A 23,306-nucleotide genomic window follows, 5' to 3' on the forward strand; every position below is an offset into this window, starting at 1 on the left:
GGGCTAGTTCAAATTAAAAGCAATTAGGGTGTTTTTTATTTTAAATTTATTTATTTATTTATTTTTGGCTGCGTTGGGTCTTCGTTGCTGCACGCAGGCTTTCTCTAGTTACAGAGAACGGGGGCTACTCTTCGTTGCGGTGCATGGGCTTCTCACTACGGTGGTTTCTCTTGTTGCGGAGCATGGGCTCTAGGCGCCCAGGCTTCAATAGCTGTGGCTCACGGGCTCTAGAGCGCAGGCTCAGTAGTTGTGGAGCATGGGCTTTGTTGCTCCACGGCATGTGGGATCTTCCCGAACCAGGTCTCGAACCCGCGTCCCCTGTATTGGCAGGCAGATTCTTAACCACTGTGCCACCAGGGAAGCCCAATTAGGGTGTTTTGATGTTTCTTTTCATGGTCTCATTGGCCTACTTCTGACTCAATCTTCATGAAGTCCATGCCCCAGGCATGCATCCTGCTGTCCTATCTCTGTACACATTACTAATGACACACAGGGAGAAGATATGACTCTAGTGGTTCTTGCTGCACACTATGTGACTTATGAGGTTTTGGTCTCTATGTATTAATTTGTTGTTGTTGTTAACAGACTCATGTCTAACAAAAAGAGCTAAAGATAAAACAATCCAACTGACCCTTAGAAAGTCACAAACCTGGATGCAAATCAGTTTTTTATGTCTTTGGGCAAGATACTGAGCTTTCCAGAAATAAGACTGTGCTCAAGAGCATGTTATGAAAATTACAAGTGATCTGTAATGCATGAAAAGTACCTATCATGGAACTCCCTCAAGAGAATAAAGGGTTGCCATTATAAGCCAACAATAGTATAGAAGTCCCTATCCATCCCCCAGTTCGGTGAGGTACACATGTAAAAGACAGTAGCTTCTATTTTTATTCCACCCTGTTTATCTTCCTGCGTTCCTAACCTTGCTAATCCTATAACCTAAGGTTGTTATGAGACTTAAATGAGTGACAACATGCACACCTTCCAGTATAATACCTAACACACACTACATGCTCTATCCTTCCTTCCTGTTTCCAGCTGTGGCAGTAGCTGTTTCTTTTTTGTCTATTTGCTCAACTTCTTTTTCTTTTAGGAACTACATCTCCCCAACTCCCTGTGGTTTTAGTGGGGTTTTCTAGTCTGACCCACAGTGGCAAGCACCATGGATCCTCTGGACGCTGACTGATCCAGGGGTGAATTCATTAAGCCATCAAGGCCAATCAGAGTTCTTTGAGGGGACTGACACAAAATCAAGGACCTCTCCTTTTGTGAGATTATGAATGATAAGAAAAATATGGGCCTGTGGCTGGTTGTGGCCTTCTGTGATACCATGTATTAAGAATTTGCCTGGGCTTCCCTGGTGGCACAGTGGTTGGGAGTCCACCTGCCGATGCAGGGGACACGGGTTTGTGCCCCGGTCCAGGAGGATCCCACATGCCACAGAGTGGCTAGGCCCGTGAGCCATGGCCGCTGAGCCTGCGCGTCCAGAGCCTGTGCTCTGCAGCGGGAGAGGCCACAACAGTGAGAGGCCCACGTACCGCACAAAAAAAAAGAATCTGCCTAAATGATGGGGCCTTATAATATCATTTGAACAGCTAGGTCTATCTGAATCATCTACTCTCCATAACATCAAAATACAGTAGCAGGGTTTCATTCACTTGTAACCAGAAGAGTACAATACACAAGAAACAGTGTGAAAGATAACAAAAAATATAGTTAGATATAATATTTTATAAGAACACAGGCAAGTCAGAAATGGGCAATACCACCATAGAAGAGTCAAGAAATCTCCAGAAAGCACAGGACTCTAATATGGGATATGGAGATAGATAAGAACAAGATTATCAAGAAAATTAAATGTTTTCCAGCCAGAAGTAATAATACTTGCAAAGTCGAGAGCACTCAATGTGATGTCCAGCACATAATATTTAATTAATATAAGTTGAAGGAATAACAGAACAAGTATGGACCATGTATCAAGGAAGAGTAAGACAGGACTGATTAAAAAGTATAGATCACTTTTAGTTGCAGTGAAGTAGGAAATAAAAGGAAGATGGGGCTGAATGATAAGCAGTCTTCAGAATCAAGCAAGGAGTCTGCACTTGAATCTGACTGGGAATCATTTATAAACTGGTAAAAAGAAGGCAATAAGGGGCTTCCCTGGTGGCGCAGTGGTTTAGAGTCCGCCTGCCGACGCAGGGGACATGGGTTCGTGCCCCGGTCCGGGAAGATCCCACATGCCGTGGAGCGGCTGGGCCCGTGAGCCATGGCCGCTGAGCCTGCGTGTCCGGAGCCTGTGTTCCGCAACGGGAGAGGCCACAACAGTGAGAGGTCCGCGTACCGCAAAAAAAAAAAAAAAAAAAGAAGGCAATAAGATGGCTTCGGGAAGTTAATAATAAAAACCAAAGCTAAAATGGAAGTTGCAACACTAGAAATGATGGTGAAAGAATTCTCAGATATAGTTGAGAATCAAGTATAGTAAAAACAGTGGAGGAATCACCAAAAGAAAGATGAGTAAAAATTGATGGAAATCATGAACAGATGCCACCTGGAGCACAGAAACCAGGTCTGGCAAGTCCCTGTGTGGACAGGGGTTAACTCTTTAGTTGCTGGATTTGGGGGGTCCCAGGGTAAGAGCTAGAGTGGGACGGGTACTCTGAGGGTTTGGGGTAACCATAGAACTATTTCAATATTTTAACAATCAGTATAGCTATACCTATGCCTCTCAGTTGAGTATCAGCCCTACATAGAAAGCTGCTGCAATTAATAGCGAGAGTTTCCTACGTTTCCAATGCATGGAAGGGAGCACTGGCTAACCCAAAATCACATCCATGTGCCTGTGAGACAGCCTAATACAGAGCCTCTCCAGTACCAACCTGTGGACTAGGTGCATCAGAAACTACTTTTTTGTGATTGTGTGTGTGTGTGTGTGTGTGTGTGTGCGTGTGTGTGTGTGTGTGTTTTAACTAACAATGACTTGGCCTCTAAAGACATTCCCTTTAAGGACAGGGTGACACAAAGCTCTGTATCTATTTGCAATTTCCTTGGGCTGGGGAAAAACACATCAAAAGATTTTTTTTATGCCTACATTTTCTTCCCCATTTATGCTACAATATAAATATGTATGCATTATCTGAATATACAGACAGGAATAGCATAGGACAGAAGCAAACAATGTTTCTCCATTCTGGTACTAAAAACGGATTAATAACAACATCAGCATGTTGTTGTATAGAACAATAACAACATGTGTACTGATTACTAAGGCAAGCACTGTGCTAGAAAATCTCATTTAATCTTGCCCATAACCCTATGAATTAAGTATTTATTTTACCTACTTTATAGGTCAGGATATCCAGAAAAGGGAAATAACTTGCCTAAGATTTTCTCTTTTGTTGAAATAACTTTCTGGACTCAAGAGGGTGCCTTATCAACAAACCAAAACTTTTAACTTCCATGTGCCTGTAAATGTTCTACTAGACCAGAAACACAGTATATCCAGTCAGCCAACCCCCAAACACTAAACCAACTCTGGGCTCGGAACTTATTCCCTTATTCCTTTTCACCTCAAACTAGGTTGACTATGCCGCCCCAGCCAATCAGATGCTTTCTATTTTTCTCTTCCTTGTTCTCTTTTCCTTATCCTGTAAAACCTTCCTACCTTCCACCCCATTTTGCAGTTCTCCAAATGAAGACTGCCTGCTTCATGATAACACTTCATGAAGTGCTTGTTTGTATCACCGTAATTATCTTCTCTAATCATTTTTTAAACACCTTTCACAAACTGGAATGATTCCCTCCACATAGCCTTCTCTTGAATAGGAGTGAGGAGGCCACACACTGTGACCTTGCTGTTCCCAGGACAATCTCAGGACAGACTGGCCTCAGAGACAGTCAGCCACCTAGAAGCTGGGCTCTTTTGGTCCTTTCCTCCACACAGTACTTTTAGCCTTTAAAGATCACAGAGCAAGGTCAAAAGGAAACAGTGAAGATGTTGGGAAGAGAGGAAAAGGAGGAAGAAATTTCAGAAACTGCTTCCAGATGACAGGGTAGCCCCTCGGTGTATGCAGCCTGCCCTCCCAAGGCTGGATCCATGTTATCTTTCACAAACATTTGAATACAAAGAATGCTTGAATTCCCAGAAATTCAGTGAAATACTACTTTGCAAAATTGTGAATGCATTTCAGGGAGTAATAAAAAGACGGACACCTGACACTTCTATTCTCTTCCAACACTCTTTGGGAAAAGATCAGGTGAAGAAGTTCTCCTTACTGGCCTTCTAGCAACCTGAACTCACTCTTCCAGTTCCTTTTAACACTCCCCCAAAGCCCCCAACAGCCCTGGTTTGGGGCCTCATTCTCAGGATCTCCAAAACATACTGCAAATCCTTCTATGTTCAACAAGCTTGTCTCATGGAAAAAGCAACAGGCGGCAGAGGAATTCAGGCCACCCCAAGTCACCAACAAGGCCTCAGGGATGTGGAAAGTGGACCATGCCTTAGGGATGAGGCATGTGACGGCCGGTACACTGTCATTACTGAAAGTTGAAGGGGGAGTTCACTTGAGGCCTGTGGTTGACTTCTCAACTCCGCTGGAGGGGGGTGCGCACGTCAATAAGGAAACTGCAATGCCTAAATAAACAATAAGCTGGGAACCTGAGCACCAGCAAGGGAGAGGGCAGGGGCTGCTGGCCTGAGCAGAGCTGGCCAAGATGGAGCAAACAAAACAAAGCTTTAAACTTTGCAAGAATGCCATGTCAATTCAGACTCCCCAGGCAGGCCCTTTGAGAGCCCAAATTGCCGGTCACCAAACCTCCAGACTCAGTAGAATTTTTAAAGCAGGACACTTTGTTCAATCCCTTCATTTGCCAGATGAGAATAGTGAGAGCCAGAGGGGACAAGTGACTTGCCAAGGACCCAGCAAAGTCCCTGGGTCATTTATTATACCACAGGCCTACTGGGAGTTGCTATTTTTTTCTCCACTGGTTTCTCATTTCAAAGACACTTTTAAAGTCTTTCCACATGCAAACTGTGCTAAATTCAGAGCTAAGACTCTGAAGTAAGCTTGTTAAATTCTTTCTCTCTGGTGGTCCTTGCTCAAAGGTACCACCTCTATTTTTCTTTTTTAAACAGGTAAAATTCAATTTTCAGACTGAAAAGGAAGGGATGGAGGAGCAGAGAATTCCTTGAGCATCTATTGTACGCCAGGATTTTCCCACACCTTAAGACATTTTAATTCCCACCGCAACTCTGCGCAGCCTGGTATCATGGTCCCATCTTACAGAAGAGAAAGCTGGACTTCAGAGAAGCACTAAGTGGCAGGACCAGATTCTCAATTTCCATAAATAACATAAGCTTCTCCACTTTGGAGCCTTTTCAGTTCAGCAAAAGAAACCAGAATAGAAGAAACTGTGTATCTTTAAGACTTTTGATAGATGGTTTTTCTTTCAACAAACTTATTGATGTTTTTCCTAAATTATAATTCCTGATCATCCCTATATAATGAATGCACACTACTGAAAACATAAAAATATAGGGGGGAGAAAGAAGAAAAAAATCCTTTCTAATCTCCCCTTCTAGAATTAGTGTCAACATTTTGGTACATTTTTTTTCCCCAAGCTTTTATTCCACACTGATAAATATAACCTCTTTATATATTATTAAGACTCTAACTACTATACACCTTAGAAATGCATCTCCTAGTTGGTTATTCTATAATTCATTTTATTTTTTAATCTTTGAGTAACCAAAGTTATTGACCCTTTCTTTTATAATATCTTCATTTTTTAATAATGGCTTTATTGCTATACAGTATTTATACCATAAAATTCACTTTTTTAAAGTGTACAATTCAGTGATTTATGCAACCATCACCACGATCTAATTCCAGAATAGTTTCATCACCCCAAATTGTTGTACCTATTAGCAGTCACTCCTTTTTCTCCTCTCCCCTTAGCTCCCTGCAACCAGTAATCTACTTTCTATCTCTATGGATAGGCCTATACTGGACATTTCATATAAATGGAATCATATAAGATACCTTCTGCAACTGGCTTCTCTCATTTAGCATGTTTTCAAGGCTCATCAATGTTATAGCATGTATCAGTCCTTCATTTCTTTTCAGTGCTGAATAATATTCCACTATATGGATATACCATATTTTGTTTATTCATACAAGATAGTGAACATTTGGGTTGCTTTAGGTTTTTGACTATTATTAACAATTATAATATGAACATCTGTGTATAGGTTTTTGTGTGTACACGTTTTCAAGTTGTTTGGGTGTATATGGTAACTCTACATTTAACATTTTGAAGAACTGCCAAATAGTTTTCAAAAATGGACTGAACCATTTTAGATTCCTACCATCAATACATGAGGGTCCAACTTTTCCACATCTTCCCAGCACTTGTTATTGTCTGTCTTTTTATCTTAGCCACCCTAGTGGGGGCTAAGTTTTATCTAATTGTGGTTTAGATTTGCATTTCCCTTTTGACAAATCACACTGGACATCTTTTCATGTCCTTATTGGCCATTTGCATGTTTCCATTGAAGAAATGCCCATTCAAATCCTTTGCCCAATTTTTAATAGCATTATTTGTCTTTTTATTTTTGAGTTTTTCTTCCTTTATTTTTCAATGAACTTTGTAATTGAAGTATACTATACATAGGAAAGTAGCCAAATCACAGGTTTTCAGTGTGATGAATTATAATAAAGTGAACATGGCTGATTACATACAAACCATAACATAAAACAGAATATTACTTCTACTCCAGAAGCTTCATTCACTCCCCCTCCCAACCTCCCCACCCTCCCTCCTCCTCCAGATTAACCACTATTCAGACATCTAACACCATTGATTACTATTTTTGGAACACATAAACAGAATCATATTGTATGTATTCTTTTGTGTCTGGCTTCCTTCCACACCGTTTTGGAGTTATTCAATTATGTTGTTACATGAAGCAATAGCTTGGTCCTTCACATTGCCATATAGCATTTCATTGTATGAATATTTCACTATTTATTTATCCACTCCACTGTTGACAGCTATTTCATTTAAGTTTTTGGTTATTCCATATGTAATTATGTTTTGTACCTTCTATTTAAATTAGGTCTTGCTTACCATTGTTAGATTTGCTCCTAGATATTTTGGGTTTTTTAATACCATCCTAAATTATATTGTTTTCTAAATTTCATTTCATAATTGTTTGTTACTGGTATGCAGTTGATTCATTTTTGTATACTGACCAGCTGTTTAAGTTCATTTATTAATCTAGTAGTTTATATATGGATTCATTGAGATTTTTTACACACAAAATTATGGTGCCTGTGATAAAAGGGTTTTATTTCTTCCTTTATAATTCTTATACCTAGGATATCCAGAATATTGTTGAGTAGAAATGATAGTAATAGGCATTCTTGTCTTGTTCCTTATATTATAAGGAAAGCTTTATATATTTTACCATTAAATATGATACTTGCTGTAGCTTTCTTGTATCTACCTCTTATCAGATTAAAATTCTCTCCTAATCTAAGTCTGATAAAAGCTTTTTTTGGGTTTTTTAGCATAAATGAATGTTGCATTTATCAAATGCTTTCTCTGCATTCACTGAAATTAATTTTTCTCCTTTATCCTGTTAATGTGGTAAATAACATTGATATCCAAATATTAGTCCAACCCTGCCTTCCTGGAATAAGCACAACTTGGTCACTGTCACTGCATTCAGTTCACTAGAATATTTTGTACTGATCTTTATGATAGATTGTTTGTAATTTTCCTTTCTTGTAATGGCTTTGTTGGGTATTGATATCAAGGTTATACTGGATTCATAAAATAAAATGGGAAGTGTTTCCTCTTTTTCTATTCTCTGGTATAGTTTCTGTATGACTGATACCGTTTTTTCTTCAAATGTCTAGTAAAATTCATTGAAGAAGCCATCTGGGACTATGGGATTTTTTGTTTGGTTTGTTTTTTAGATTTTTTTTTTGGTGGTAAGGTTTCAAATCATAGAAACATTTTCTTTAATATACAGGACTACTCAGATATTCTAGATATTCTGTTTCTTCTCATCCAGTTTTGATAAGTTGTATTTTTAAAAGAATTAATCTAAAATTTCAACTTTATTATCACAATGTTGTTAATAAAATCCCCTGATATTTTTAAAGTCAGTAAGATTGATAGTGATGCCCCCTTTCGATCCTGGTATTGTTTGTCTGTCTCTATTTTTCTCAATGATTCTGACCAGGAGATCTGTTAATCTCTTCAAAGAATCAGTGTTTAGCTTTTATATTCCCCTGTTGTATATGTTTGGTTTCTATTTCATTAATTTCAGCTTTTATCTCTATTATTTCTTTTCTCCCACATTCTTATGGTTTCATTTGATCTTCCATTGCTTTTTAAATTTAAAAAGTCTTCTCTCAACCAAACTGAATGACTTGCTCTTCCCCAGACACGTCTCATAATTTCCAACCTCCTTGCCTTTGCTGATATAGTTCCCACTGTTTATAAATAATCCTTCTACCCACTATCAAAATCATGCCATTTTTTTCAAGGCCCTCCCCAAATGCTATCTCCTCCAAGAAGCATTCCCTGTCCCTCTCTTATTTGATATCCTCTGAGTCTCTGCAGCCTATTTTGCTGTTCTTAGGTCACTATTTAGATCCAGGCTTATATACTCCCTTCCACTAGCCCCTTAAAGACTGAGCGCTCACTTTTTCTGAAAGGCCCACCATGGTGCTGTATACAATATAGCTGCTTGGTAAGCACTGGTATTTGTAATTCAACTTCAGGAGTTATAGTCACACAAAATAAACCTGTTTATAGCAGGAATTAGCAACTCAGACATTTAGATTCAAACACATATAAGAAGAGTTTGGGCAAAAAAAAAGTCTCACTTTTTTAATCTTTCTTGCTTCTAAATGACAACCATATATCATCCAGAGCTAACATTTAACTTGACATTTTGCTTTTTCTGGCTATCACTTAAAACCCACATTTTTCCCCTTATTTAAGGAAAATAGTTTAAAAAAAAAACACAAAACCGTGTCCCATTTAAGTTGAAAGATGAGAAAATGAAGAAATTTATCAAGAAAAAAAAAGCTAAAAGATAATTTCTGGTATCATAAGTGGATAGGGCACATCAAAAACACAGGGCTTTGCAAGTTTAAATGAGTTATGCTCCACACTACTATAAAGGCTTCAGGGCAAGACTTAAAACTCAAGGAAAAAAAACAGGGCATATGTTGGCTGTAGGGTACATATTTGGAGCCCCATGTGCAGGACTGATAACATATACATGTAAAAAGGATGAATCTTGCCTTACAGCACAATGTACAATATTGCCCCTTTCCAAATACATCAAATAGAACTTTCCAGCTCTCATGAGCTGCCTCAACCTGTTCTATGATGCAAAACTCAGTGCCTAATTTCCAAAGTGTGGAAAGAAAAACTAGTTGAACTGATGGGTCCTCTTCGGTAAAAGCAGACTGGAAGAGTAGAGAGTCTAAGAACTTCAGAGAAGAAACCCATGTTCAAATCTCAGCTGCCAACCTACCAGCTGTACGACCTTGGGCAGGTTGCCCATCTTCTCTAAACCATGGTTTTCTCATCTGTGAAATGGGGCTAATTTTACCTACTCGTGGGTCATACGTCAGATGCCTTGCACCTGACTCCACATGTGTGGAGTGGTGTTCGGGCTATAGCTGTCACTGGTGATGCAGGTGGTAATTTTGTTGTTATTGCTGTTTTTCTGTTTAGTAGCCACAAAAGGAGCTATGGCCTATTTTTAAGGCCTAAAAAGCCATCAAACTGGCTTGATTAAAAAAACGAGGCTTGACACCAATTTGCTACAAACACATCATCTTGGGAGAAGAAACAATGCTGAGTGCAGTGTTTAGACTCAGATAAGTAACAGTTCAAAATATGGATGAAATAAACTGGGGTAGGCCCTAGAGCCAAAGAAAACATTTAAGCCACTTCATGGTATTCCTGACCAGATCCCAAGACTCAAATTAAATTCACACTAGGAAATGGGATACTTTCAATGGCCAAGGTTGGAATTTGAAATCTCTCCCTTCCTAGTTATGAGATGTTGGGAAAAGTTACCAAGTAGTTCTTGCCTTCTCCATGTTCCAGTGTATCCCTTCCATGCCTGGTGAAACTGAATTGACTGAATTTGATCAAACACCAAGTTATCTCTTAAGAGAAAATCAACTCAACTACAGGTCAGTCAACCCCATGCAGAAGAACAGCAGACATCTGCCTGAACACAAAGATAAGGCTTGGTTTTTAGTTTTAAAAGCAAAAGATCAACCTCACCATAGAGTTAGCACCTGAATGCAAAGTCATATTCTTTCATCAATAGCACATCTACAAGGCAGCAATTTCGTCAAGCTCAATCTTGAATTGCTTACTACTCAGTTTCCATAGAAAAGCTCATTGGCGTAAATGTTACACAAGAACCACCACTCATGACACACAAGTGCAGCGGCTGGTCATGTGACGAGAAACCTAAATAACTACAATTCTCACTTCAGTTACCACAGAAATACTGTCACATAGTCACATTATACCCCTAACTTCTTAATCCACTTTAGTTAACAAGTTCACCAGATCAAGTACATTTTCTGTGACTCTTACTAAAACGCTTATGTCACTCATGTATGTCCCATTTGATAAATTCTGCTGAATTCAGTGCTAGCATAAAGTTTGTTTTTCTTAATGAATGTCATTTAATTTATTAAAGCAAATGAGAATTAGGAAATTCCATGCTTTTTCTTACAGCCTGAGCTGTTAAATTTGGAGTGAAGGTTTATGCTCCATTCTCAGTAATTATTATTATTATTCTAGGGTTGGTTCGTTTTTTTGCATTTTTTTAAAACACAACTTTCTCCCTGTCCCTTCCTTCTGTGATTATTGGAGATGCTGCAGCCATCTTTCTCAGACAGGCAGAAAGGGGCTGTCTGAAAACAGAGCTCATGTGAAGAAAGCTAAAATAAGAGATGGAATGAGAGAAAATGGAATCTGTTAACATCTTTTGAGCCCTAGGATCAAGCTATGCCTGAAGCAATACCGGTTTTTCCAGTTAAGTGGAAAGGGTACACTTCTTTTAGGCTTTAGCCATTTTGAATTAGATTTTCATTCACTTAGAAGTTTTAACTAACAAAGAAAAAAAAATTTGAGATTATCTGACAAGTACTGTCACTACTCTAATTCATTTTTGTTAAAAAAAAAAAAAAAAAAGAAAAAGTTGGGGGGACTTCCCTGGTGGCGCAGTGTTTAAGAATCCGCCTGCCAATGCAGGGGACATGGGTTCATTCCCCGGTCCAGAAGATCCCACATGTCGCGAAGCAACTAAGCCCGTGCGCCACAACTACTGAGCCTGCTCTCTAGAGCCTGTGAGCCACAACTACTGAAGCCTGTGTGCATAGAGCCTGTGCTCTGCAACAAGAGAAGCCACTGTAATGAGAAGCCCGCACACCGCAACGAAGAGTAGCCCCCACTCGCCACAACTAGAGAAAGCCCGCACACAGCAACGAAGACCCAACGCACACAGCAACGAAGACCCAACGCAGCCAAAAATAAATAAAATTTTTTTTAAAAACTGGATAGAGCTTTACGAATGAACCCAAGAAAGTAAAACTTTTGTTTATGTCATGTCAAATTTTAATAAAAGTAGGTTAAAAACACATTCTTTCAAAGGAATTAACATTAAAGAAAAAAGAGGAAAGAAGCCCTTTTAACTACCTTTTTATTTACAGTTCTCCATAAGAGCAGAAAAGAGAAGCTAAGAATCTTTAGACACAAAAGCAAGAAATGGAGGATTACTGCAACATTTACGAGAAAACTAATGTTTCTGAAAAACACATGCAACGTTCTAAGTGCAAACCTGGAACATACCTGCCAGACCAAACCAAGATCAAAATTAAAACTTGGAGCTTCCTGCAGTAAGATAAATCACAAATAACTTCATTCGCTTTGCTTCCTTTTATTTTCATTCAGGTGACTTTACCCCCCCCCCCCCCCCCGCCCCGGTTCAACTGGCTGGCAGCAGCTGTGATGGCTGCAAGTGAACTGCCCCCACTTTGGTGTGTGCAGATGGCCCTCCCTGACAGACATATTTTCACAACTCTAAAAGCCCAGAGGGGTACATAGAGATCTACTAGAACTACCAGACCGTGGTTCTAAAAGTGCTTTCATTTGGACAAGATTTCACAGATGTTCACAACAAACACCTTTCTTGAGTTGATGCAAAGCATGTTTTTGGAGAAGATGAGGAGTCACAATTTCACCCTCAGTTTCTCTAAGAAGCAAGGGAAAAGTAGGGGTAAGTTCTAAACCTTAACTCGTGTCATCTCCCTGAAACTAAAGGTCCAAATTACTCTAGGAAAGCTCCTTTTAACTTCAGATTTTGCCAAGGCACTAGATGTTTACCCAAGGTGTTTAAATTAAAATACAACCAATGTCTCAAGTCCCACCCATCAGGTTTAAGGGTCAGTTCTATTTGGTAGTCAACCCTAAGTCTTGTAAAATATGGCTTTCCAATATTCCCCCCAATTTCAAACAGATATAATATACAAAATCAGAAGAGATCACAGGCTCTGTCACAACCTACACACATGGCTGAGGAGATGACCCTCTACCAGCTGCCTCCATAACTCAATTTATGCATGTTAAGTGTAGATGCTAACGGGACCCAGACTTCTCCACTGACAAAACAGAAGGCAGTGCTTTGTAAATTAACGCAACCAAAAGACAATAGAAAAACTCCAGGCTCAGTTCCCTGACAAGTATATAAGTATATTGACTATCAATGTCCTAAAAATAAATGTGTTCTTCTACAAATCAGGATCACTGGCATCCATTTAAAAAAAAAAAAAACCCTCTGGACTCAATTTACTGATAACATATGGATGTGAATGTGCCCTAAAAATTATATTTTATGCCTTCTCATGTAGATAGCCTAAATGAGTGCTTTATTTACTATTTTTTGTTTTCTAATAAAACATATGATGCTAAAAAAGAGTAAGCTATAATCAGAGTTTCTACTTATAAAAGTCACAAAAAATTACTAATTGTACAGAGAACTTTATCAGGAAAATGCCCACTGCTCTGGGATAGATGTCATTCCTGGTTTCTCCAAAGGTTTTTGAAACTCAATCTTTACTTCTGTTTTTTTTTTAAAGATAATTAGGAAACAGTTTTATATACATCCTCTTCTATTACTAATTGTGCTGGAACTGGGGAGGGAGGTATGGAGGTGGGTAGAAGGAGGACTAAATGACTCTTTGCAAAAAAACTAAAATAAAATCTTTTGTCTTGTCTTTTTTTCTTTTAAGCCTTAGCCAAGTTTCAAGTTTGGTTCCAATGTGAAGTGAGGATGAAATCTCAGTTATGAGATTCTACACTCCCCCACAAGTATAGAATGGTAAGTTTATTTTCAAAATAGTGCTAAGTAAAAATTACACAAATTCAAAATGAATTGATGAGCCAATATTAGCTTTTTTTAAATCTTACTATCATTTGATCCCTTTGATAATATTTTTCAAACCAATTTGCTACAAATGCAGTGTAAGTGCCTTGAATCATGTAACCTCAGTTAGGGGACATAAAGTTTTAAAGCAAATGTTCTACATTATTTCCACAAAAATCCACTTGGATGAAGACACTGTCATTGACTAGAAAAAAAAATACGAAGCCAGAATTGTACACACCAGGAACTCAGTAGCTCCTATTAGTTTCTTTTTCCCCAGGACTTGGGAATTTGGGGGCAGACAATTCAAAATCATGTGCTACAAGACAGAAAAATCATTACCCTATCGACAAGTTTCAGAAGTCTTTTGTAGGATGATGGTGACCAGCAAACTCTCAAATGTTAAACTTATGCATGAAATAACCAGATTGCAAACATCATCATTATAAATTTTTTTTCTTCAGGGAACAACGTAAATCAAGAATTATTTATTCTTAAGATAAATACTATTTGCTTCCTTCGGTCAAAAACTAGAAGTAAAAAGACTTCAAATTTCTATCAACTGACAAAGCAACTGGCTTTCATTTAGATCTGTTTCTTTACAGCTTGCTCATCATTATTTACTTCATTATTCTTTAAATGCCCTAAATCCATGCAAGAGGATCTTTGCTTCTTTTAAATATCTCTATGCATCCACTGCTAAATAGAATACCTTGTGAGTATTTAATAAATTATTGTTAATTCCAGACTTGGTTAGGAGAAAATACTGGAGTCATAAGAAAGTATTCTTTGAAAAGTAAATTTTGCTGATAGCATAATTTTAATCATTTAACGCCTCCATTGCATGTACAACAACTTCTCTTTGCAAATCTTAGTTTCTCAAGGTATGTTTTCATTGTAATGTGAATGGGAGGAAAAAAAGAATTACTCTAGCTTTAGAAATTTACTTTTAAAGCACATACAAAACCTCTCTTAGGGTTGAAAGCATTGGCTATGCTCTGGAAATCAACCCAGCTCCTTTCAGACAAGGGATACTTGAGCCCTTTATTCTTTTGCCCAGAAAAGCCATCCTAATTAAGGGCCAATAAATTAAATGCACCAGAGAAGGCCAAAAAAAAAAAAAAAAAAAAAAAATCAAGAAGCAAAGCACCCACCAGGGTGTCTAGAGAAAAACACAAGGTTCATTTCACATGTTTGTGTTAGGCACCATCAAGTTTAAAACAAACTCCAGGGGAACAGCTGTTTTTGAGAAATGTGAACAGCTCCTACCTTCATTTCAATGACAGTCTGGAGAGCCTTCGTCTTGGCTGGCTCTGGCTGAAGTTGGCTTCTTCGGTGTAATTCCTGGGGAGGAACACGATAGAAATAAGCCTGACGGTTCATCCTTCCGTTATACCATGACCTTTACACAGGTACCACTCAGCCCACCAAGTCCAGGCTCGCTGTGTACAGACATAAACAAGCCACAGGTGCCTCTTCCCCCACCCTCTTTAGCATCCCTCCTGCCTGGAGCCTGCCTTGCGGTGAAAAGCTCCTGGCACATGCGCTATTTCTGAAACTTCCATCAATAATTAATGTCAACTCTGACAAAGCCAGCAAGTAATCATAGTCCAAATACTGTTCAACACTGGGGCTGTTGCCCAGCCATCAAATCATAGTTTAGTAAATTACATTACTCCGTGCTCCCAATACAAACACAGCAAGGAAACGGAGGAAAGAAAATGACTAACGTAGTTGCAAATCTGCTGCACGGGTGGCATTTTGCTACTGAAGTAGGTTTGAAATGAGCAATTTAAAACATTTTCAGTACAACTGTGTCACTTTTTGGAGTGAATTGGTCTGATGAAACCCTATGAATCTCTTGCTTCCTAATTTACAGTTTCAGTCCTTGTTCAAATCACATCTGTATGTGATATGCTTATGCATTCATGATGCCAAGAAATTAAAACTGGCATTAATATCAACAGTGTTAGAGGGGAGAAAAAATGGTTAAATCCAGATGTAGACCCAGTAACTTCTTTAGGTAAAAAGCAAAAAAAATTACAATTTTAAGCTTCAAGGCTTACTTTTTACATGCCTCTTCTCAAAAAGAAATTAAAAAAGAGTCTGTCAAAACTCTGAAAGATTGATTTGGCAGAAGAGAAGAGATAAAGTTTGTTCAGTTCATGCTTTGATTTCCTTAATGATAATTATCAACACTTTTATGAAAGTAGGCCATGACAGGAGTAAACAAAAATGCTCATGCATGTCCACACTGCTGATACAATTACTCACCTACAATTACTCACCTAAGTGAGTAATTGCACCTATGGAGCAATTCCATTAAGACTTATTTGATTTATAAGTCACCTATGGATAATTCCATAAGATTTATTTGCTTTCTGAAAAGTCATTTAAAGTCGACATGGAGTAGTTTTAGGTCTTTACATTCCATTGGACCGCCAACATTTCAAAACACAGAAAAGGAAAACCTTGGGTGTTAAAGAAGAGGACCAACATAATTTCTGGCTTTATCTAAGTAAAGACATTAAAATTAACCCTACGTCCACCACTACCATCTACTATCATCACCATTTCATTAAGATAGAACATATTTATGTAAAAATTGTCAGAATAACAGAATTGCACACAAAAAGATAGTCCTTCCCTGGATTCCAGGATAAGAAAACAGGCAACCTTTCACCCATGTCCTATTACATTGTTCTTATTTTCCAGCAGTCCAAGAAGACTTGGTCAAGGGCCAAGGTGCGTAAGTCTAGAGATCAGTACTGGGGAATTACTGCTACAGCTCTGCACTGTAGCATATTTTCTTCTCAAAGTCATCACTGGCACACAAAACTACTTCTCAGACTTCAATCTGAGCAGAACTAGAATTAGTGCTTCCTCATTGTTCAAAATGGCCTCAACATCAGTTAGGACATTTTTGCCCCTAACGTATTTCTGGAAGGGATGAGGTCAAGTATTACTGACTCCAGTTCCAGCACACCACTGGGCACCTCACATAAGGACTGCAGGCTAAAAAACAGAGCTACTTAGCCCTCAACATAACTTCCAAGATTGTTGGAGTTCACTAGACCAATAAAATCTTATAGATGACAAAACAGAAAGTAAGTCACTTGTTAGAGTTGTGCCACAGTAAGTGGTAGGGGTAACACATTTCATAGGTCACCAATTCTGATACCATGTGGCATCAAAAACATCTTAATGAAAAAAGCTGAGAATGAAATTCATGATAATTTCATACCATAGCCAGTCAAGTTCCAGAATAAAAATCGTATGATAATTTGAGGAGAGAGGTTAAGATTGTATAAAACAAAAATAATCATGAAGCAACTAAGCAACACAACAAAAATAAAACCATAGGGTAAAGACATGTGCCGTTATAATTTCTGCCAAGCATGAAAACATTTTTAAGGGCAACCATGCAATGACAAAGCTAAACTTGTAGCAATAGTTTTGCAAAAATGAAAACAGAGTTCTCTTTGCTATAATTATACGAGTTCTATTATAATATAAACCAGCTCAAAATCCAGATTGGGCCCTCACCCTCTCTGTCACTCCTTAAAACAATAAAATCTCCAATTACTCAAGAAGTGCAATATTCCTACCCTAACTACATTATATTTCAATCAATTCTGGCTTCACAGTTTCTGAGGATCACCTTAATTCTTAAGGTGTCAGGTAAGTGAAGATTATAAGCCACCTGCAGACTTTAGGGATTGTCTGGAAGTCCCATCTCAGACACTTTATCCATCTCTGAGATTCAGGATCATTAAAATGCACACCCTGACTGCGGTAGAGAGGACCAGTTGCCCAACAAAGATTTGTGTGCCTCTTCATCAGTGTAGAGCTATTGCTAGGAAGTACCACCACCACCCCCCTTGTATCCAGGTGAGACCATGTGACCTATTTCTGGCCAGTGGAATGTGGGTAAAAATGAAGAACTCAAGGGCTTCCCCGGTGGCGCAGTGGTTGAGAGTCCGCCTGCCGATGCAGGGGACGCGGGTTCGTGCCCCGGTCCGGGAAGATCCCACATGCCGCGGAGCCTGCGCGTCTGGAGCCTGTGCTCCGCATACGGGAGAGGACAAAACAGCGAGAGGCCCGCGTACCACAAAAAAAAAAAAAAAAATGAAGAACTCAAGTCCATAAAAACCTCCTACCCTGTCCTCAACTCTCCCTCTTTTCCTGTCTGCTGACTAGAAGTAAAGGACTCCAAGACCCAAGAAGATGACAGAACCCCAAGATAAAAGGAACCTGGGTTCCTGAAATGCCATGTGAAAAGTCTGCTGCACACCCACACTGGATGGTGGAGCACAGGAAAAATAAATTTCTATTAAGTTAGTCTCTGCGCTTTCAGGCTTTATCTGTAGAGATCCCAGGGCTCTCTCCTTTAAATACTGCAATGGCTGGAAGGAAAAATAATACCTACCTAGTCCTGTATTGTTTGTTGCTTTTGAATTACAAAAGTGATGTTAACGTGTGAGTGCTTGCCAAAGTTTTCTAAACTGAGAGTAAGATGAGTTGGTTGCTGGTGCTCCAACTATCCTTAACCATCTGAAAGATGCACCCGTTAGGCACTGATCTTAAATAACTAAAGAATTTCCCCAGCAGCATGTGGTGTAGGGATGCGAGAGGACAAGATTTAACTTACTCTAGAAGTTTTTAAATGACAGTATTAAACCATCAAGTGAAGTGGTTCTATGCTTTTCTGGGTCACTGATCTCTGTAAGAGTCAGACGGAAGCTGTGGATTATCTCCAGAAATGGACACAAAAGCACGCATAAACAAATTTTATATCATTACCGCTGGTTCAGAACGCCTGTTCCAACACCCAAGAAGTTCATCTTTGAAACAGACTACACGCTAAAAACCACTTATTGAGATGAAAGAGAACCGCATGGGGAGTGGGGAGCCAGGACCCTGTCCAGACCCAGCCTGGTCATGCCCCTTCCCCTCTCTGATCAGTAAAATAAGCAGTTTTATGAGTGAGTTTCTAATGGCCCTTCCAGCTCTGAGAACACCCAGATTTTTAATAGCAGCTGATTCTGAAAAGCTGATCTCCGGCTGATATTTCTAATCACACTCATTCTCCATTTCAAAAACAGAATAAAAATAAAAGAAGAAGATTGGATATCTCATTGCAACACTGATACCGAGGTTATTTTTCTATCATCTAATGACTAGGTTGGCCTGAGCTGGTCTAACACTGCCAGCTCCTCCAGCTGTTCAGCATGGAAATATACCAAGACCCCAGAATTTTGAGCATGAAATCTCAAGTGGTTCATCAGGATGACATTACCTGGCAGTTAATGAGAATCTGAAGTCTAGTGAGTTAATCTGGATGGACACTAGCATACAAGATGACCTTGACAGAATAATGTTTGCACATACCATATACTTTCTCCAGTAGACCAAAAAAAAAAAAAAAAAAATCAAAACTTAACTTTCTCTCTAAAGGTAATTTACTATTTTTATCTGGCCTTTCCACCTTACCGTTCTGGTACTCTACTGCTATGTATCAAATCACCCCAAATTTTAGTGGTGTCCAACCACCACCATTTTATTATGCTCATGAATTCTGGGTCAGGAATTCATAAAGGATAGAGTAAGGAAGGCTTGTTTCTAAAGCATGGTGTCAGAGGGCTGGAACAGCTGGGGCTGGTCGATCCACTTCCAAGATGGCTTCTCCCCCCATATGTCTAGGGCCTTGGCTGAAAAATAACTTGAAGTCTAGGTTTAGCTGGAATTCTCAATCTGATCAAGTACCTTGGTACCTTTACTCTTAAGTGCCCAATAATTCTGTTCTTTATGAAACATTCTGTTTTTCTGCTTGAAATAATCCTCTACCCTTTTCATCTCTTGTATCTGTAGGGGTCAGCAAACTATAGCCCACCATCAGTTCTGGTAAATAAAGTTTTATTGAAACACTACTATATCCATTCACTTACATATTGTCTATGGTTGCTTTCATTTCATTTCATGGCAGAGGTGAATAGTTATAACAGAGACAATATGGACTCACAAAGCAAGAAATATCTACTACCTGGCCTTGTACATAAAGTGTGTCAACCCCTGGTCTAGAATATCTTCAATAATCAATCTAGCCATCTCCTTGTGTGGTAATTTAAAATATGTCCACAAATTTTGTATATTCCCTTTATAAGGTGAAGCCTAAATATCTTCCCCTTGGCTGTGGACTGGACTTAATAACTCAGTTCTAACAAAGAGAATACAGTAGAAGTAACATGTGTGACTTCTGAGGCTTGGTCATAAAAGACATTATGGCATCCTTCTTGCTCACATTCTTGGACCACTCGTTCTGGGAGAAGCCAGCTGCCACATCATGAAGACATTCAAGCTCTAAAGAGAGGCCCATATGACATGAAACTGAGGCCTCCTGCCAACAGTCATGTGAATAAGCCATTGTAGAAGTGGCCTGTCCAGCCTTGGTGAAGCCTTCAGATGCCTGTGGCCCTACCCAACAGCTTGACTGCAACCTCTTGAGGTACTCTGGGCCAGAACCACTGAGCTAAGTGACTCCTATATTCCAGACCCACAGAATCTATGAGATAATAAGCATTTGCTGTATTAAGACACTAAGTGTTTGGGGTAATTTATTTTAAAGCCGTAGATTACAAATATGTCACAGAAGAGCCATTACCTGACCCCCCAGACTAGTCTACATCCTCCTCCACCCTCATTTAGACTTTCATAGCACTGTGTACCTTTTCTTCCTATCATTGGATATGGCTGCAATTAATAGCTTCGTGTCTGTATTTACCACCGAGTGGTCAATTCCATGAGCATAGGGACCCTGCATGTCCATTATACTCCCAGTAACTAACATAGTGCCTGCCAAGAGTAAGTGCTCAATTAATATAGACACATTGAACGAAACAGTACAATTGATATTATAAGCCTGGTGGTTCTAGAATACCTTTGGACCAAAAGGAGTCTGATGTGAAGGATGATAATAGCTAATAGATACTCATACACTGCTATGTGCTAAGCACTCTTCTAAGCACTTTATAAATAGTAACTTGTTTAATCATCACAATAACCTCCTTAGGTAGGTACTATTATTATCACCATTTTTTCACACCAAGAAATGGAAGCATAGAGAAATTAATAACTTGCCCAGTCTACTGAACTGCACTGCTGGGATTTATGCCAGGAAGTCTGGTTCCAGGGTCTCTGCTTCTAACCACCACGCTTACTGCCCATGTCTCACCACTTGGCTTTGATTTGATATTTAAAGGTGACACCTTTATCTCCACTGGCTTCTTTCATTGTAGCCACCTGCATAATTTTCCTTTGATTCAGTCTTCCATTTCTCAATCTTTTCTTGAGTACTTGAAAACATACAGAAACTTAACTCTCAATAACAGTTGTCTGGTACTGATATCCATATTAGATATTAAAACAAATGGCAAACATGGTTAGGCACAGAGAAGTGGATAAAAAACAGTTACTTTCAAATATTAACATCATTCTCAATGTTTGAAAGATCAAGTACTAAAATATAACTACGTAAAAGATTTAAGTGATATAATTAGTAAGACTGAATTAATAGACAATTCTATTTTGGATCCTATAGATTTCCATTTCAAGATTCCATGGAATATTTAAACAGATTGATCACATACCAGACCACCAAGAAAAATCTCAAATGGATTCCAAAAGGCAGAAGTGATATAGGACACATCCTTTGCCCACATAATAAAACAATAACAAAAGTTAAAAATGAAACCTCACTATTTGGAAAGCTCTTAAAAGTTTTAAAATTCATCCACTATAGTTAAACGGATCCTGTCCACTCCGTCTACTAGGTGTGTGACCTTAGGCAAGTGCCTGAATGTTTTCTGATCCTCAGGATGGTGAAGTTGAGTTGAGGTAAGCATGTGTAGTGCTTGGCTGGGCTGGCACTCAGCACACTCTCAATCACTGAAACTCATCCTTATTTTTCTTGTTGCCCCTGAATGGTTATTAGTATTCCTGAAAGTATATTACAGAATGAAGCCTGGCAGAATGCCTTCCCTGCCACTTGTTCTGTGATCTGATACTGGCTATCGTCGCCACTGGGTCTGCCTGAATAATTCAAGGAATACTGAAGGACCACTATGTGCCAGGTAAAACATAGAATATACCTGCCTTACACTCCGGTGCAAGCATTCTCAGTGGAAGTGATATCATGCCTAGAGGTTTCGGGAGATGGTGAGTTGCACAGTGCTGTTGGAGTGGAGAGAGTGATGAAGAGGGAGCTGGGAGATGAGGCCCAAGAGGTCAGGGCTAGGAAAAGGACAGGCTGTGTAAGGCCATTTAGGTCCTCATGAAGATCTTGGTCTTATACAGAAGACTTCAAATTCCAGAGAGATGAGAAAGCAGTTTCAATGGAAATATGTAAAAATGATATAAGCTTACTGTTTTTTTTAATTGGGGTAGAGTTATTTTACAATGTTGTGCTAGTTTCTACTGTACAGCAAAGTAAACTGTTAAATTATTTTTTTAGTCTTCACAAAAAATGGATATTTGGGAACATAAGACCATACCATCTGAATCTCTGCACATACACAATTCCCTTAATTTGTTTTGATATATAACTGACTTTTTGCTAAATTTGCATTAAAGATGGTTTGACAGATTTATCTTGTTCCTTTGGACACTATGATCCTGGGAACAATAGAAAGTAATAGAATGAGATGCCAGCTTTCAAATATTTGGCCAGTGGTGTTAGCGATGTCCAAAGTTTTTTGGGATAAAGTTTGTCCCAAATAAACTAAATAATAAAGTTTAGTTATTTAATTCAATAATTACTAAGGACCTAACACGTAATAAACAATACAGAGATATCAAAGATAAATGTAACAGGGAGGGGCAAGATAGGGGTAGGGTGTTAAGGAGTACAAACTACAAAGAATAAAATAAATAAGCTACAAGGATATACTGTGCAGCACAGGGAGTATAGCCGATTTTTATAACAACTGTAAATGGAGTATGACCTTTAAAAATTGTGAATCACTATGTCACATACATGCAACTTATATGATATTGTAAATCAACTACACCTCAATAAAATAAAACTTTAAAAATTATTCAAAAAAATAATTTAAAGTAAGATAGATGTAGCACAGTGACTATGAAACATGTCAGGTCTCAAGGAACTTGACTATCTAGTGGAAGAGGGAATACATAACTAGATTACCAGACCACAATAATAGCAGCCACCATTTACAGAATGCTTACCATATGCCAAGCTCCACGCCTCCCATCTAGCTCCTGGGTGAATCTGCATAACACCCCTATAGGTAGGAGTTACCACCCCCATGACAAAACTGCGAACATTCAAACTCAGAGAGTTAAATAATATGCCCAAGATCACAGAACTAGTAAACTTGAGAGTGTGACCAAGGTATCTGACTCTTAAACGCACACCCTTAATTACTAACGTAACACCAGGTTTAGATTGCTATTTGTGTTTCCTTCGCGCTCTGCAAATGTCTAGGGTTGTAACAGCTAACTGAACCTGACTTCTGGTTTGTTTTTCAGTCCCCTGTTAGGCCCTCACCAGTTTTGAACAATATGCTAATGGGAGAGAATGAGAGGTAAGCATCCAGGCCCGATGCGGGAAGGACTATGGAAAGCTTCATGGAAAAGTACAGGTGGGTGGTTAGTCTTTAACCATTTTTGGACTCCAACAGAAATTTACCAGAGGACTCTTTCTGAGCTGAAATATTTCTCCTTGAACCTTATATACAATGGCCTTTGTTCTACTCATTTGGGAACATGAAGAAAACAGGATCCACCTCTCCCATGTTGAGAGCTTCTTTGTCCA

General features: G+C 38.9%; 1 protein-coding gene across 1 annotated transcript in view; it reads right to left on the reverse strand.

Moving 5' to 3' along the window:
* The window catches only part of ERC2 (ELKS/RAB6-interacting/CAST family member 2), a 759,104-nt gene that overhangs the window by 486,270 nt on the left and 249,528 nt on the right, over window positions 1–23,306 (reverse strand). The window contains exon 3 of the mRNA XM_027121473.1: window positions 14,744–14,818. Within this exon, the coding sequence (XP_026977274.1) occupies window positions 14,744–14,818 (75 nt within the window). The remainder of the gene's footprint in view (window positions 1–14,743; window positions 14,819–23,306) is intronic.

This window comes from Aethalodelphis obliquidens, unplaced genomic scaffold (assembly GCF_003676395.1).
Source record: "Aethalodelphis obliquidens isolate GAN/ISIS:26980383/991018 unplaced genomic scaffold, ASM367639v1 scaffold22, whole genome shotgun sequence".
NCBI classification, from domain to species: Eukaryota; Metazoa; Chordata; class Mammalia; order Artiodactyla; family Delphinidae; genus Aethalodelphis; species Aethalodelphis obliquidens.